Raw genomic sequence first — 17,167 nt, forward strand, 5'->3', positions numbered from 1 at the left:
ACATGGACTGCTTCAGTATCTGAGCTGTCATGAATGGTGCTGAACATTGTGCAATCATCAGCGAACATCCCAACTTCTGACCTTATGATGGAAGGAAGGTCATTGTTGAAGCAGCTGAAGATGGTTGGGCCTAGGACACTACCCTGAGAAATTCCTGCAGTGAAGTCCCAGGGCTGAGATGATTGGCCAAATAGCAATTTAAAAATCTTACTTTAAAAGAGCCATTTTATATTTTTCATTGTTTTACAGGAGGTAATAAAGAGCTTCCAACATTAAAAAAAACAGCTGATATGAGTGTCTAAAATGTACATTGATGTACGTTTATATATGGCTAGATAAAGATGGCTATTAAATAGAGGTTATCTATGAGATGGAGAAAGATAAATATGTCTCTCATACTTTACTTATTTATGACTGTCATTTCAAAGTAAAATAAGTATTTAAATTAAGGAACTTGGTTACTGATGGATAATGAGAAGATACATGGAGATCACAAAGCCTCAGTTGAAAAACAAATCGCTGTCTCACAGAAGGCGAGGTTTGAGGATTTCATTCAGAAGAAATACCTGAATCGTGTAGGTACAGCTGCGTTGTATGTTCCCTGGGAGGGAACACTCTCTCTGATCATTGCTGGCATTTCAATTTCAAAATCCTTTGGCACATTTTGCAGGTTTGGCTCAATAAAGCTGATTCGACCTAATTGAATAAGAGATGTGTTTAGAGAGTGGGTTCTAGATCACATGAAAGCAAAATGTACATCTAAAGACAAACAAATATAAACTATGGGTTGTGAAATCGCCAAGAAAATATTCCATTATATTTCATTCAACAGAATGGGAACCAATTCAAAAAGATTGTTTATAAATTCTTGTTTCAATTGTGACATTTTAATAAATCATGTTAATAGGATTACATTCTTTACGGAGTTAACTAGTTGATCTTGCCCATCGCTTTTGCACAAAGCCCAACTTCAACTGGACTATATGCACTGCACAAGTTGACTAAGTTGGAAAAACCCATCAGGACACCAGTAATATGTTGTTATCTTGTTCTTTTTACTCCTTACTCTAAATAATGAAAGCAGGGAGTTTTGTAGTGCCATCAAGGGACAGAATGGACTGCAAAATGGTGGCACCTCATTGCATCCAATTCTACAAGCCCAGTTTTAAACATTTTCCATTTACTGGGTATTCAAACTCCCAATGGCAGCTCTAGCTCTCAATGCCTAATTGTTTCTTATAGCGTGACCACCTCTAATAAATGATAAACTTTCTACATCACTGGTGGAAATGGTCCATTACATTTACTGTGCCACATGCAGCTATTCTTATGCTGGAAACAAATATCATATACATATTTATTTAGAGGTTGAATGCGACTTCCATCTTTCTTCAAGTCATGGCCCAATATAGCTGTAAATTGTAGGATTAGCTTTTCGAAATATGCAACAGCATGGTAAAGGAATGTGGAAAGAAATTTATTAGATCAAGAAATATGTCCTAATCCCAGTTTGGGTAATTTTGTACATGGCTCCTTCTCATCAGGTACTACCCCTTTAGTTTTTCTAGCCTTCATAGTAAAAACATCCTTGATCCCTCTGTCCTCTCTAATTACAAACCTGTATCATAATGCAGCCAAGCATTACTGGCTTTGCTAGCCCTTGCATTTTATCTCAGTGAAGAACAAGCATGTGCTTGAGAACAACATAAAGGAGCACCATGGGTAGATATGGTAGAAGTCAGAAGCACTCGTTATAAATACATACATACATATACATACACAGGCAAATCACGTGATATGAAGTCCAGCGTTTGCAAATAAAAATGTTCTGTGTCTTTGAGGGGATGTTTAATGAATTGTTTGCAATAGGAAGGAGAGTTTATTCTGTACCTTCGTTATTAAACCATCCTCTTTAAGACAACCTCAGGTGAGACATCATTGAGAGAGTAACCACAGTCCTGTTAGGAAGGGAGGTCCAGGTTTTTGACCCAATGACAATGAAGGTGCAACAATTTAGTTCCAAGTCAAGGTGGCTTGGAGAGGTTTGCAGGTGGTGTCATTCCCAGATCTGCTGCCCTTATCCTTATAGATGGTCAAGGTCGCAAGTTTGGAAGGCAAGTTCTGAAAGTACATCTTGTAGATAGTTCCCACTGCTGCCACTATGCATGGTAGTGGAGAGAGTGAACTTTTAATGTGGTGAATGGGGTGCTGATCAAGCGGGCTGCTTTGTCCTGGATGCTGTCGAGCTTCTTGAGTGTTGTTGGAGCCACACTCATCCAGACAATTGAAGAGTATTCCGTCACAATCCTGTTTTGTGCCTTGTAGATGGTGGACAAGCTTTGGGGAGTCAGGAGGAGATTTACTCAATGTAGAATTCCCAGCCTCTAGCCAGCCTGTTCTTGTAGCCACTGTATTTATATGGTTGGCTCAGTTAAGTTTCTGGTCAACAGTAATCCCCAAGAGGTTGATAGTGGGGAATTCAATGATGGTAGTGCCACTAAATGCTGAGGGGAGGTGATTAGATTCTCTCTTGTTGGAGATGGCCATTGTCTGGCACTTGTGTGGCACAAATGTTACTTGCCATTTATCAGTCCAAATCTGCATGTTGTCCTGATCTTGCTGCATGTGAATATGGACTGCTTCATAATATGAGGATTTTGAATTGAAACACTGTGCAATCATCAGCGAACCTCATGATCTTGTGATAGAGGGAAGGTCATTGATGAAGCAGCTAAAGATGTTTGGGCCTAGGACACTACCTTGAGGATGTCTTGAGCCTGAAGTGACTGGTCTCCAACAGCCATAACCATCTTCCTTTGTGCTAGGTATGACTCCAAGCAGTGGAGAGATTTCCCCGATTCCCACTGATGTCAATTTTACTAGAGCTCCTTGATTGCATACTTGGTCCAATGCTCCTTGATGTCAAGAACAGTCACTCTCACCTCTTTTGGTTACTCCTATGGTTAGGGTGCTATGATGGTAACGTGGGGAGCAAAAGGATTCTCTGTGCACAATTGCCTAAAAACAGTTGCTGAATACGTTTCTTAGTTGCACAGCTAAGAAATTATTTTTCTAATTGCTTCAATCAAAGTCAATGTCTGAAAAGAAGTTTGTGAAAGTTCAAAGCCTGTTGTCATCTCAACCACTTCAAGCTTGGCAAGTCATACAAGTAACATACCTCTGTTTTCTGCAAACTGAAGTCATGTGCAAGTCTTGTGTAAATGGCTTACTAGCTCAGACAACACCTTTTTGCTTCACTAAATCATTTGCATAAATACATTACTTTGGGGCTGGCAGGCAGTCCACCTTATCTTTCTGCATTTACATTTCCTTAACATTTTACAACTGTTTTCTGTATTTCCTTATTGGATTACAAAGAATGGGATGTAATAATGGCCAGGCAGTGGTAAGTGAACATACTGAGAAAGTTCAAGAAATTTGCATTTTAAACATATAGCTACTGTGACAATGACAAAGTAGGTTTGATGGGCCAAATTACCTTTTGTTCCTATTTTTTTATTCTTTCATGGATGTGGATGTCACTGGCTAGACCTGCTTTTATTGCCCATTCATTATTGCCCTTGAGAAGGTGGTGGCTGCCTTCTTGAACCGCTGCAGTCCATGTGGTGTAGATACATCCAAGTGCTGTGAGAAAGGGAGTTCCAGGATTTTGACCCAGCAACAGAGAAGGAACGGCAATATAGTTCCAAGTCAGGATGGTGTGTGGCTTGGAGGGAAACTTTAAGGTGGTGGTGTTCCCTTGCATCTTCTGCCATTATCCTTCTAGGTGGTAGAGGTCACAGGTTTGGAAGGTGTTGTTGAAGGAGCCTTGGTGAATTCCTGCAGTGCATCTTGTAGATGGTACATACTGCTGTCACTGCACATTAGTGGTGGAGGGAATGAAAGTTTAAGGTGGTGGATGGGGTGCCAATCAAGCAGGTTGCTTTGTCCTGGATGGTATCAAGCTTCTCGAGTGTTGTTGGAGCTGCACTCATCCAGGCAAGTAAAGATTATTCCATCACACTCCTGACTTGTGCCTTGCAGATGGTGCACAGGTTTTGGGGAGTCAGGAGGTGAGAGTTACTCGCTGCAGAATTCCCAGCCTCTGACCTCTTGTAGCCACAGTATTTATATGGCTAATCAAGTTCAGTTTCTGGTCAAAGGCAACCCCTAGGATGTTGATAGATTGCGGTTCAGCCTTTGAATGTCAAGGGAAGATGGTTAGATTCTCTCTTGGAGTTGGTCATTGCCTGGTACTTGTGTGGCACAAATGTTACTTGCGACTTGTCAGCCCAAGCCTGGATATTGTCCAGGTCTTGCTGCACATGGACACGGACTGCTTCAGTATCTGAGGAGTAGCGAATGATGCTGAACATTGTGCATCGAACATCTCCGTTTCTGACCTTATGATGGAAGGAAAGTCACTGATAAACCAGCTGAAGATGGTTGGGTTTAGGACACTACCTGGAGGAATTCCTGCAGCGATATCCTGGGACTGAGACGACTGACCTCCAACAACCACAACCATCTTCCTTTGTTATGACTCCAACTAGTGGAGAATTTTCCCCCTGATTCCTATTGACTCCAGTTTTGCTAGGGCTCCTTGATGCCACACTCGATCAAATGCTGCCTTGATGTCAAGGGCAGTCACTCTCATCACACCTCTGGAGTTCAGCTCTTTTGTCCATGTTTTCACCAAGGCTGTAATGAGGTCAGGAGCTGAGTGGCCCTGGCAGAACCCAAACTGAGCGTCACTGAGCAGGTTGTAGATGAAATATTATTTTTTCCAAATATTACTGTGTGACACTATAAAGCAGGCTTGTGGGAGCTGTGTTCTGTGCACGCATGCATCCGTGCATGTGTGTATGACTAATTTAGTTAAAGATGGTCAGGCTGCAAAGTTTTAATCAAAGTGGTTAAGTGTCAAATCTGGCATTTTGACATGGAAATAGATGAGCTAGGAAAGATAGGTAAATAGGTTAGAGCTAACATTTGCATTTGCAGGAAAGTTGAGAGGTTGTTTGAATTTCAAAGGGACATGATAAGATGTTTTACAACTGGAAAAACAGGTAAGACAAAGTTCTTAAGTTTATTCTTCCTGAAAGTGCTGGCCATAAGGACAACAAGAAAGATTTTTATATTCTGGAAAAAGTAACTACCAAAGAAAGGGTGAAACAATGGGATTAACAGATCAAAAGGGAGAAAATATATTTAAAGGAAGACGGAAAGCTATATGGGGAATGGCCAGGTGAGATCTTGAAAGGTGGACTGTGTGAGACAGACCTGTGAAAAATCAGCCTTTCACTACCCTAAAGAAGTGGTTGCTTGTTCCAGAGAGCAAGGTTTTGTTAAAAGCCTTGGAATTCCATTGTCGAGTGAGAGGGAGAGAGAAGCTGTGAAACGCTTCCCTTATAGCAACAGTGGGTGCTTGTGGTAATATTGCTAGATGTTTTCTAGATTAAGAATCTACTTGGACAGTTGCCTAAAAGGTGTGTGTAGTTGGGAGTCTAGTTAAGTAGAAATCATTTGGGAACTGTTATAAAACTAAGTTTAACTGTGTAACTGTAATCTTGTGTTTTTTAACTTTTTTATTTTATTTTGTTAATGTTTTAATCTAATTTTAAAATCTCCAAAGGCGGTAGTGGATTCTTTACTTCAGACTTCAGTGCACAAACCTTCACGTAATAAATGCAAATTGCAAAATCGTTGTGATAGCTTGAACAAGTTTCCCTTTGGGTTCTGGTCAGCCTGGCAAATACCACCTGCCATATCATAACAAGGTTGTTTCTGAGTAAGTGCCACTTGTTAGCATTGTCGATGACACCTTCTATCACTTTGCTGATGATTGAGAGTAGACTGATGGGACGGTAATTAGCCAAGTTGGATTTGTCCTGCTTTTTATGGACAGGACATACCTGGGCAATTTTCCACATTGCCAGGTAGATGGCAGTGTTGTAGCTGTACTGGAACAGTTTGGCTAGGTGCGTGGCTAGTTCTGGAGTACATGCCTTCAGTACTATTTATGGAATATTGTCAGGGCCCATAGCCTTTTCAGTATCCAGTGCCTTTAGCCATTTCCTGATATCATGTGGAGTGAATTGAATTAGCTGAAGACTGGCATCGGTGATGCTGGGGACAGCAGAAGGAAGCCAAGATGGATCATCCACTCGCCACTTCCGGCTGAAGATGCCTGCAAATGCCTCAGCCTTGTCTTTTGCACTATTGTGCTGGGCTCCTCCATCACTGAAGATGGGGATGTTTTTGGAGCCTCCTCCTCTTGTTAGCTGTTTAATTGTCCACCACCATTCACAACTCATGTAGCAGAACTTCAGAGATTAGATTTGATCTGTTGGTTGTGGAATCACTTAGCCCTGTCTATCACATGCTGTTTCCAATGTTTGGCATGCAAGTAGTCCTGTGTTGTAGCTTCACCAGGTTGACACTCCATTTTAGGTATGCCTGGTGCTGCTCCTGGCATGCCCTCCTGCACTCTTCATTGAACCAGAGTTGATCCCCCAGCTTGATGGTAATAGTAGAGTGGGGGATATGTGGGCCATGAGGTTGCAGATTGTGGGTGAATACAATCTGCTGCTGCTGATGGGCCACAGTGCCTCATGGATGCCAAGTTTGAGTTGCTAGTTCTGTTTGAAATACACCCATTTAGTACAGTAGTGCTGCCGCACAACACAATGGAGGGTATCCTTAATGTGAAGACAGGTCTTTGTCTCCACAGGGACTGTGCAATGGTCACTCCTACTGATACTCTTATGGAGAGATGCATCTCTGAAAAGTTAGATTGGTGAGGACAAGGTCAAGTAGGTTTTCACTCTTGTTGGTTCTCTCACCATCTGCCTCAGGCCCAGTCTAGCAACTATGACTTTAGGACTCGGCTAGCTTGGTCAGTAGTGGTGCTACTGAGCCATTCTTGGTGATGGACAGTGAAGTCCCCCACCCAAAGGCAAGTCTGTGCCCTTGCCACCCTCAGTGCTTCTTCCAACTAGTGTTCAGCATGGAGTGCTGAATCATCAGCTGAAGTAGAGTGGGGGTGGTGATAGTTGGTAATCAGCAGGAAATTTCCTAGTCCATGTTTGACTTGATGCCATGAGATTTCATGGGGTTTGGGGTCAATGTTGAGAACTCCTTCCTGACTGTAAACCACCTCTGGTGGGTCTGTCCTGCTGATGGGTAAGGACATACCCAGGGATGGTAGTGGTGGTGTCTGGGACATTGTCTATAATGTATGATTCGTGAGTCAGGGCTTACTGGGTTACACAACGTGCAGCAGTTTGCATTGACACAGGACAAAGTGAGATCAGAAGTTACCTGTAGCACTATGTGTCTGTGAGATAGAATAGATTCTCTCCATTCCCAGCTGAGGATGCAGGTGCTTCTCCCGCTGCAGGGGGAACACCGCTTTGGTCACTGCATTAGTAATTCTCCTCCATTCCAAGATTAAGCCTGGCAAAGGATGAAGTGGCTTCAATTTCTCCAATGCTTCCTAAAACATTGGATGGAATATTAAATAAAGGGGCTGTTCAGATTTATGTACTTCTCCTTCTTGCAAGTGCTATGCCATCCTTGGCTTGATTTCTTTATTGCTCTATCACAAAAATCTAATTTAACTTGTTTAATTTTTGTATTGTTCATGCAAAGGTCAAATTTTGGAAGGTCCTCTTTCTTTGCATTTACCATTAACTTAGTGTTAGTATTCACCTTCAATCTATATTCAAAAGTCTGATTTACCTTATGCATCAGCAACTGATCCTGTATACCTTCAGTTGTTTCTCAATTTTTCATGGATCTTGAAACTAAAATTATCCTGAATAGCTGGCATAATAAATGCAGCTTATACGTTGAAAAGCCTGTTTGATGTAACACATCCTTATCTCACTACTCCTATGATAGTTGTCTCTTTTAACTCTAACTCTTATTGTTGCTTGCTGTTGCCAATAAAGATTCCTCAAAAGTCTCATGCCTGCAATTTATTCCAGCTCTTAGCAGGCATCTATTAATCTTTCATGTTTCACTGTCAAACATTTTCTCATCATCTATAATGCATGGATATACTTCTCACTTCATTTCTATTGCTCACTCGCAAACTACCTTTCGAACAAACATAAAGATGTATATTCCACACCTATTTCTAAAACAAGCCTCACTTAGCTCCCAATTATTTCTCTTTTATTTTTCTATTGATTAAGAAAGTACAAAGATTTGCATAAGAACCACACAATTACCTTATTTGTGCTGAATTGTTTAGCCAGCCTGCAATGCCCTCCCGCTGGTGCTTTCCTCCTTGCGGAGCCAAGTGTCCTCTTGCCATTAGTGTTGGTATCCCCATTAGGAGGAAGTTTCAGCTCTGAAAATAGAACCTGGAACAGGAATTCAATCGCTGAGTCTGTGAAATTTTGGGTGGGGCAAAGTTAGCAAGTTTAGAATTGGGCTGCTTGGTGCAATAACATTTCACACAGTCGGGTATTTTGTGCTTGTATAAAAGCTGCAATTCCTCTGGGACTTTTACTAAATTAATTGATGCGGTGGAATCCATTCGCTGTGTTGAAATCACCATAAAGCTCATGTATAAAATCCAAATTTAACAAAAGGAGACCCAAGTGGTGGTGGATGGTATGAAATATTAATACATCTATCTTAGATTCAAATAGGATTTTGCAGCACGCACAATTATATTTCAACCCAATATTGTCTAAATTCTGCCAAAAATATTGTCGGGATCTGAACTCAGTCCCAGCAGTCACTGCAATTAAAACATTGCACCGAAACTAACAGAAGAGATATTCAAAGTCAACTGAATTGACAACTTCTCCAGTGTAAGGGGTAAAAAAATTTCATATCCTTGCCAGTCCTCTTAATAAAAACTGCACAATACTATTTCAGATCTACGTTGCAATCTTACCTCAGCAATATCATCTGGGCTGGTCAGAGAGAAGCTGTGGCCTACTAGCTGGTAAGCCTGTGCCTCTATGAAAGCTAGCTTAGACTGCATTAGGCACTTCTGGTTCTCACATTCAGCTGTACTGAATCCTATTCCATTCATCTCCAGCAAGGCCAGGCAATACTGAGTCTTCATTTCAACATTCCAAAACATGTCTGCAAGAGAAAGTTACATGCGCATAAAATTTAACACCACAACGGAGGTATTTCACAAAGTGTTTTCCTAAATTAGTGCAAGGTTTTTATTTCTGATGCTTTGCCTGTCCCAGTGTCCTGTAAGATTGGGAAGCTGAATTAATGGCACATCTAAGCTGCACCTTGTCCACAGGAGACAGAATAGATGGACCAATTATTTTTCTCCCTGTCGTTTTTTGTATGTTCATGTGTTAAATCATTATGCTGCTGCACTTGGCGACATCACGCAAAGGCACAGCATTAGTTTTCACATATATGTTGATGACACCCAGCTCTACCTCACCATCATTTCCCAACTTCTCTATTGTTGCTAAATAATCAGATTGCTTATCCAACATTTAGTACTGGACGACCAGAAATTTCCTCCAATTAAATGTTGGGAAGACGGAAGCCAGTTTTCAGTCCGCGCACCAAACTCCATTCCCTAGCTACTGACTCTATCCTTCTCCTTGGCAACAGCCTGAGACTGAACCAGACTGCTCACAACCTTGGTGTCATACCTGATATAGAGATGAGCTTCCGTATTCGCACCATCACTAAGACTGCCTATTTTCACCTCCCTAACATTGACTGACTTAGCTCACCTGCTGCTGAAACCCCATCTATGTCTATGAAATAGAATTCAGTACAGCCGAATGCGACAACCAGGAATACCTAATGCAGGCCATGCTAGCTGCAATCTCAAGACTTGACTATTTCAATGCACTTCAGGCCAGTCTCCCACATTCTAATCTCTGTAAACTTGAGGCTTTCCAAACTCTGCCCGTGCCTTAATTCACACCAAGTTCCATTCACCTATCACTCCTGTACTCGCTACTTACTTTGGCTCCCGGTCAAGCAATGTTTTGATTTTAAAATTCTCACCCTTGTTTGCAAATCCCTTCATATGGGTCTCACCTCTCCCTATTTCTGTAATCTCTTCCAGTCCCACAATCCTCCCCCCCACCACTCCTCTAATTCCAGCCTCTTGATCATCCTCAATTTTAATTGCTCCATCATTGGTGGCTGTGCCCTCAGCTGACTCTGCCCTAAGCTCTGGAATTTCCTTCCTATACCTGTCCACCTAGCCTTCCTCCTTTAAGACACTCCTTAAAACCTATCTCTTTGACAAAGCTTTTGGTCATCTGGCGTGATATCTCATGTGGCTCAGTATCATATTTTGTTTTATAATGCTCCTGTGAAGCACCTTGGGATGTTTCACTACATTAAAGACACTATATTAATATAAATTGTTATCCAGCTTAAAATGCCCATCAATCCAACAGGATTACTGAGCAGCCTTTTGAGCACTTTATTAAAAGCATGTTGGAAATCAGGGTGCACAACAACTACAAGTTTCTATTATGCATCCATACTTTAAAAATATAAAATTAATTTAAGATGGTAAACTGGACCTCTCTTCATAGGCAGCAATACATTTCTCTGATGAAAGGTCATTGACCTGATACATGATTCTGTTTCTCTCTGCACAGATGCTGCCAGACCTGCTGAGTATTTCCAACATTTTCTATTTTTCTTTCATACATTTCTCGTGCCACATTCTCATATACACAGAGTCACAGGACGAGACCAGTTGAACCATCGAGTCCATGTTGCTTCTTTGTAGAGCAAATCAATCAGTCAAATCCCCCCCATTCTATCCAGCAAATGTTTTTCCTTCAAGACCCATCCAATTTCCTTTTGAAGATCATTCATCACCACTGCTTCCACCACCTTCATAAACAGCAAATTTCAGGTCATTACTACTTGCTGTGTAAAAAAAGTCCATCCTCACATTCCCCCTGCATCTCTTGCCCAAAATCTTAAATCTGTGTCCTTTACCCTTGTACCATCAGCTCATAGGAACAGCTTTTCTTGGTCTACCTTATCTAAACCTGTCATAATCTTGTACAGCTCCATCAGATCACGCCTCAACCTCCTTTGCTTCAAGGAGAATAACCCCACCTTCTCCAACCTAACCTTGTAGCTAAAACCCTTCATCCCTGAAACCATTCTGGTAAATCACCTCTACCTTCTCAAGGACCTTCACATGCTTCCTAGGGTGTGGTGGCCAGGACTAGACACAATACTCTAGTTGTGGCCTAACCAGAGTTTTATTAAGGTTCAGCATAACTTTGCTACTATTGTTCTCAATATCTCTATTTATGAAGCCCAAGATCCTACGTATACTTTGCTAACTAATTCCTCAATATGACCTGTCACTCTCAATGGTCAATGCACACAAATCCCCAGGTCTCTCTGCATACTCTTCAGAATTGTGCAATTCAGTCTATATTGCCTCTCCCTAACCCTTCTGCCAAAATGCAACACCTTACACTTCTCCGTAATAAATTCCATCTGCCACTTGTCTGCCCATTCACAGCCTATGGCTTGTTACAGTCCTTTTTTAATACATATCTCCATCAACTGCCATCAATTGTAATCACATCCCAAATTTGGATGATTCAGCAGTGAAATTTTAAAACAAAATTTAAGCCAAATATGAACATTTGTCCAGAAGACACTATTAAACTATTCAATCTATATTTCTTAAGATATGACCTAAACCTGTCTTATATAACAGGATCGCCATCATACCTTGCAGATTTTCTTTCTTAAGCAGCAAATTAAGTTGATTCATTATATCATAGACCAACACTGACTCTATGGAGGCTCTGTGACGGCCCGAGATATCTGTGTTTGCACTCAACCCGAGACTCTGAACACCATGGCTGCTGCTCACTCCTTCCAGCAGTGCAAGCTCCTGCGGGAGAAAATTTGTCACCATGTTATGAAGTGTTCTCTCGTTGGAGCCAGGATCCAGGAGCCAACACGCCACCTAGAAGAGAAAACAAACATTTACTGTCGTGTTTAGTTCTTTCTCAAAGTGACAATCAACTGATGGAGAGAAAGCTAGCTCATTTCCAACTGACTCAGAAGTATAACCTTTGGATCTTCATAAATGCCTTCCATGGAGATGTTGCAGGCCTCAAGGAGAGTTTTGTAGTGTTGCTTGAAGTCATAGGTAACAATAGAGCGCTGTGCCTCAGCAGTTACACATTGCTGTAAACATGAACGTACATGAAGAAGCCTTTCTTTCACAGGAAGCTCAGGGTCTAGCGGCGGAGGGGCCAAACTGTTGCTTAAATCTCCTTCTAAATAAAAAATAAAAAATACAGTTAAAGATATACATACGACAACTGCAAATGTGGTACCAGTTTAACTGTTCCATGATATTCTTTTCCATAGGGTGGTACACAACAACAACAACAAATAGCATTACATAGAGCCTGAAACATAGAAAAATGGCCCAAACTACATTTGCGAGTGTGATAGCAGCTTCAATACATTACAAGGCTTATTTGTTTACACAAGCAGTTGAAAAACACCAAAACAAATTATTTTTATTACTGGAATCTCATCCTGACTGGTTTAGGATGTTGGGAGAAATGGTAGTCTAAACAAATCAACTCAGAGTAAAGATTTTCCAGTCTAACTTAGGTTAAGCTAAGCTATAATTTCAGCCATTTTCATACCGGTATTTTCCTGAGTCTCTTGCAAGGAGATGTAATAAGCATCCTTCCCTCCCCAAGACACACACAAACCTATCACGACAAGGTCTTTGTGACTGCTCACTTCAAATCCATTTGTCTTGGCCTGAACCTTTACAGCGGCCTGGGCTAGGAAATAAATAAAGGTATTAAAAATTCTATATTAATCATAGAGCAATAATTAATTTCTTTACAATCTACAAGTATACACAATGTTCAGATGCAAATACTGATGTTTGATGCTAATTTATTCACCTAAATAGTCATCAACAACACCAAGGGGAGTATTTTTCCCTTGTCAGGCGGGCTCAGCGGGAGTGACCGGGAAGCTGATTGTCACTTGTGGTCGTGCCGGACCATGATTTCATGCTGGCGGGCCAATTAAGGCTTGCCCGGCATCAGCGCTGCTGGGGGGCGGGGTTGGTGGAGGGCAAGAGCTCAAGTTTGCGCATTCGTGCGGGTACATGCTGGAAAAGCTCCCTGAGGCACAGAGCTGCCTCAGGGAGATGAAGAGTTTAAAGCATTAAAAATAAAAGATTTTTAAAATGTTATAAAGTACGTCCGCTCATGTGGCTCTGTCACATGAAGAGGGGCATGTTATTAATGAAATGTTAACATTTTATTTTATTTTTATTTGCTGTTGGAAACCTCATCCCACCCATGGATGAGGTTTCCTAAAATATGCAAAGGCCACTTGGCCTTTTCGCCTGCCCGCCCAATGTAAGGTTGGGCGGGCAGTGAAAAATTTATTTCAATTGTAACTTTAATGGCCTTAATTGGCCTTTTAGTTGTCGGCGGGCATGCTGCCAACCGAAATATCTGCGGGTGTGTGATGGCGTCAGGACGCTCGCCCGACGTCATCACGTGTTATTTTATGCTCGGTCAGGTCGGGTGCACGCCTGCCCAATGAGCATTATATTCTGGCCCGAGTCTTTTTTTGCTTGCTACATAGTAAAGCCCCAATCGATTTGATTTGCTACACATCCGTCATCTTATGTAGATGGTAGGATACTGACAGCCGGGGAGATGGCAGCATAATGGTATTGTCACTGGACTAGTGCTCCAGAGACCTAGGGTAATGCTCTGGGGACCTGGGTTCAAATCCCGCAACGGCAGATGGTGAAATTTGAATTCAATAAAAAAAAATCTGGAATTAAAAGTCTAATGATGGCCAGGAAGCCATTGTTGATTGTGGTAAAAACCTATCTGCCCTTGAAGGAAGGTCCACAGCAATGTGGTTGACTCTGAAATGGCCTAGCAAGCCACTCAGTTCTCAAGTGCAATTAGGGATGCCTAATTTGGGCAATGAATGCTGGCCCAGCCAGAGACGCCCACACCCTATGAACGAATATAAATTTTACAAAAATTTACCATTATCTTTGAAAAGTTTCAGCAAATTTGAACCCAGTCCCTGCCCACCAACCCAAATGGAACCACACAAAAAATTGTCCTTAATGTTGCTGGTGGTTGCTCTTTGAAGCTGGGGATGAGGTATCCTACTGAGGCAGGTTAAAGATATTCACTAGGATTAGGGAACAGAGATAAAATTACATTCCAAATTTCCTTTCATTTAAAGAAATTAGTCTTTCCTCACTAGGCAGCACGACAGAGGCCGGGAAATTTCTGTGTAAGCAATGGCTGTACAGAAAATCCATCTAACATTTACTATGAAATAAATTTGTATAATTAGTCAGTGGGTAAACATGTCATGTGGAATGCGACTAAGGCACCCTCTAGACTAGTCTGTTCGACAGGCTGCTATCTTTTCATAAATAAACATCTATTTACGCACCTTGTTTAAACCTGCCACCTATCTCTGAGCTGGGTGACAGAACACATGCCCTTTTCTCACAGGCAGCGGCTAGTGCAAATCTTTGTTTAGTTTTCCACTCCGTTATAAATGTCTGGAAAAGGACTCGGCTACTCGCCACGTCAATAATGGTCAATGTCTCTGCACTGCAAGAGCCAGAAAGTGCCACCTTGTCTTGAGAAAGTTGAAGCGAAAAGCCTTCCCCTATGAAAGAACCATCCGCATCACCATTATTGTTCATCACAGGACTGCAGTCAACATGATGTGATGGAGAAGTTCCTACTCCTCCTCCAAAAACAGAACGATAAGACGAGCAAGCAGGGGTTGTTGATGGCAAAGGTCGTTTTTTGCACTTTTCAGCTATCACTGCAGTCAATGCTATTTTGATTCTGGGAGTCACAGGTTCATTGGGAGGTGTTGGAGGAACTTCATTCCGACTGTCTGGCCTCGACTCGGGCAGCTTTTCAATTTCACAAACTGGTGACTGGTTATTTGCAGCTGTTTTGTTGCTTTGATTTAGTGACACCTGATTAGGAGTTTGCTGTGTTTGACAAAACATCAGCACATGCTCTGGTTTTGGAGCTTCAGATGCTCTTGTTGCATGGTTCTGAAAACCATTAATTTCTGTGAATTTCCTTGCACAGTGGTCCTTTTCCTGGTCATTGGTTTGTTCGTTCATACTTGGACATTTCTGACCCAAAGGAACTGGCATTTGATTTAGTATCTTTTTCATCCCTGGACTTAGATCAAGTGGAGTGTCTGACCACATCCATTTCCTGCTATCTGCCACTTTATTTTCCGGTAAACCGTCAGGTAACCTTTTCGTTAATGTGCCTTGATCTGGGTTGCCATTTTTTATCTGACTATTCGACTTCTCCTGTTCTTTTAATCTTAAGCAATCAGCAACATCAGATGTATCAGTATCCAGATTAGGCATCTGTAAGCCCTGCAGGCAATTGACAGAATCACCATTTTGGTAGGAATCTCTGAAATCAGAGAGATTGAAGGACAAGTCATTCCAATGTAAACATGCTTCAGGAGCTTCAGCAACAGTTTTTTGTATGTCACTTTGATCCTGTATTCCACCTTCTGCAACCAGACTACAGGAAGGCAAGCTTTCGGTGTTCATATCTGCTTTAGCTAGGAGTTGCTGGCCAGGTGGAAGACCCTGTGTATACATGTCATCACAGGAGGAAATTTCTGTGAAACTATCAAATAAACTATCACTCACGTTCAGAGTCATCTCATAAGCAGCACTAGAATGGGCACGGAGCTCTTGTAAACTGAGTTTTCCGTCATTGGAACTTGGATTATTCAATTTTTGAACTGAAACAACTGGGACGCTTTCTTCAATAGAGGCTGGTGTCTTGTAATCTAGCAAGAAATTCTCTAGCTGGGTATCAGTTAAAGAAAAATCATTGGCTTTCAGTAAAGGCAGATCTGTTTCAGAAGATGGAGCTGGAAGACTATTAGGAGATCTTATTATGGATTTAACTAAATTGGAAGACTCTCCTTTTCCAGAGCTCTGTTTCTGACCACCAGTAAAACTACAATGTGCTGATTGCAGAGTATTCTCTCTTAAAGCAGGCTTACTTTTCAATGTCTCATTTCCATTTGAAGCATTACCGCCAGATTCCTTTATACTCGTTTCAATATTAACTAAGCTCTCATCATTTTCTGACCTGGACTGGACTCTCCCTGACAACTTAGTGCTTTCAGTTTCTTGCTGATCTTCACAAGTGGACAACACCACAGCAACAGCAGCAGCATGCTCTATGATCTTTTCAATTTGTGAATCCAACTGAAAGCTTTCATCAAACTCTCCTGTGGCAGAACACACCTCGGAAGACTTGCACTCAACAACATTTGGGCTATGTTTATTATTCTGCTTGCTAATAATTACTGGATGTTTGTGATCTTTGTGACTTAGATCATTATTGGCATCGTTGTCATACTGAATTTGGTGCAAAGTTTGAGCCGAATTTTCTGCAACACTCTTCTCCATTTTAGGTTCCCCACCACTTCTTTTGTCCTTAGTTACCGGAAAGGAATTATTCGCATTGATAACATTTTTTACAACTTCATTCAGAAAATGCTTCCCAACTTTTGACTGATCCAAATGCTCCACGGTTGTCTTACAATGCCCATCAACTGGGAGACAAATATTTTCCCCAGGAAGATCATTTGATGGTTGCCTGTTAACAGTTTCCCTATCGCAGTTGGAATCCACGCATTCTGCATTCTTGCCATAAGTTACTTCAGTCTTGGAGGCAATATGTTCCAATGGGCCAGCAACTTGTGTAACTCTGGGGCTTTTCCCAGCTATCACTGAATTTGGATCTATGGATGCTGCATCATCATGTTCCGGGCTGTTCTCTGACACAGCAGCAGCCGTTGCAGGCTCCTGCTCTACCACAGTCAGTATCTGGTCAGGGTTCCATTCAATTCCCATCAAAGCCAGGTCTTGTCGTAGGAGATTCTTGGCCTCTTCCACCATCAGGACAGCAGCATCTCTCTCAGTTAGTCCTTTCCTTCCACTCACCCAGATACATCGTGTCTTCCTACGCTCTTGAGCTTCACATTCACTCTCATCAACTGCTCTCCTGGAACTGATGTAAAAAAAGAGTAATCATTTATTGAACAAGTTTTGAGCTTAAATGTTTTCTATTTACATAAGTGT

At 41.6% G+C, this 17,167-nt stretch overlaps 1 protein-coding gene across 1 annotated transcript in view; it reads right to left on the reverse strand.

Moving 5' to 3' along the window:
* Positions 1–17,167, reverse strand: part of polq (polymerase (DNA directed), theta) — an 85,054-nt gene that overhangs the window by 21,333 nt on the left and 46,554 nt on the right. The window contains exons 18-25 of the mRNA XM_078559955.1: positions 14,470–17,096; positions 12,663–12,806; positions 12,073–12,281; positions 11,725–11,965; positions 8,915–9,108; positions 8,238–8,372; positions 7,324–7,498; positions 567–696 (exon numbers count right to left, since the gene is read on the reverse strand). Of these exons, the coding sequence (XP_078416081.1) occupies positions 567–696; positions 7,324–7,498; positions 8,238–8,372; positions 8,915–9,108; positions 11,725–11,965; positions 12,073–12,281; positions 12,663–12,806; positions 14,470–17,096 (3,855 nt within the window). The remainder of the gene's footprint in view (positions 1–566; positions 697–7,323; positions 7,499–8,237; positions 8,373–8,914; positions 9,109–11,724; positions 11,966–12,072; positions 12,282–12,662; positions 12,807–14,469; positions 17,097–17,167) is intronic.

This window comes from Cetorhinus maximus, chromosome 16, assembly GCF_964194155.1.
Source record: "Cetorhinus maximus chromosome 16, sCetMax3.hap1.1, whole genome shotgun sequence".
NCBI classification, from domain to species: Eukaryota; Metazoa; Chordata; class Chondrichthyes; order Lamniformes; family Cetorhinidae; genus Cetorhinus; species Cetorhinus maximus.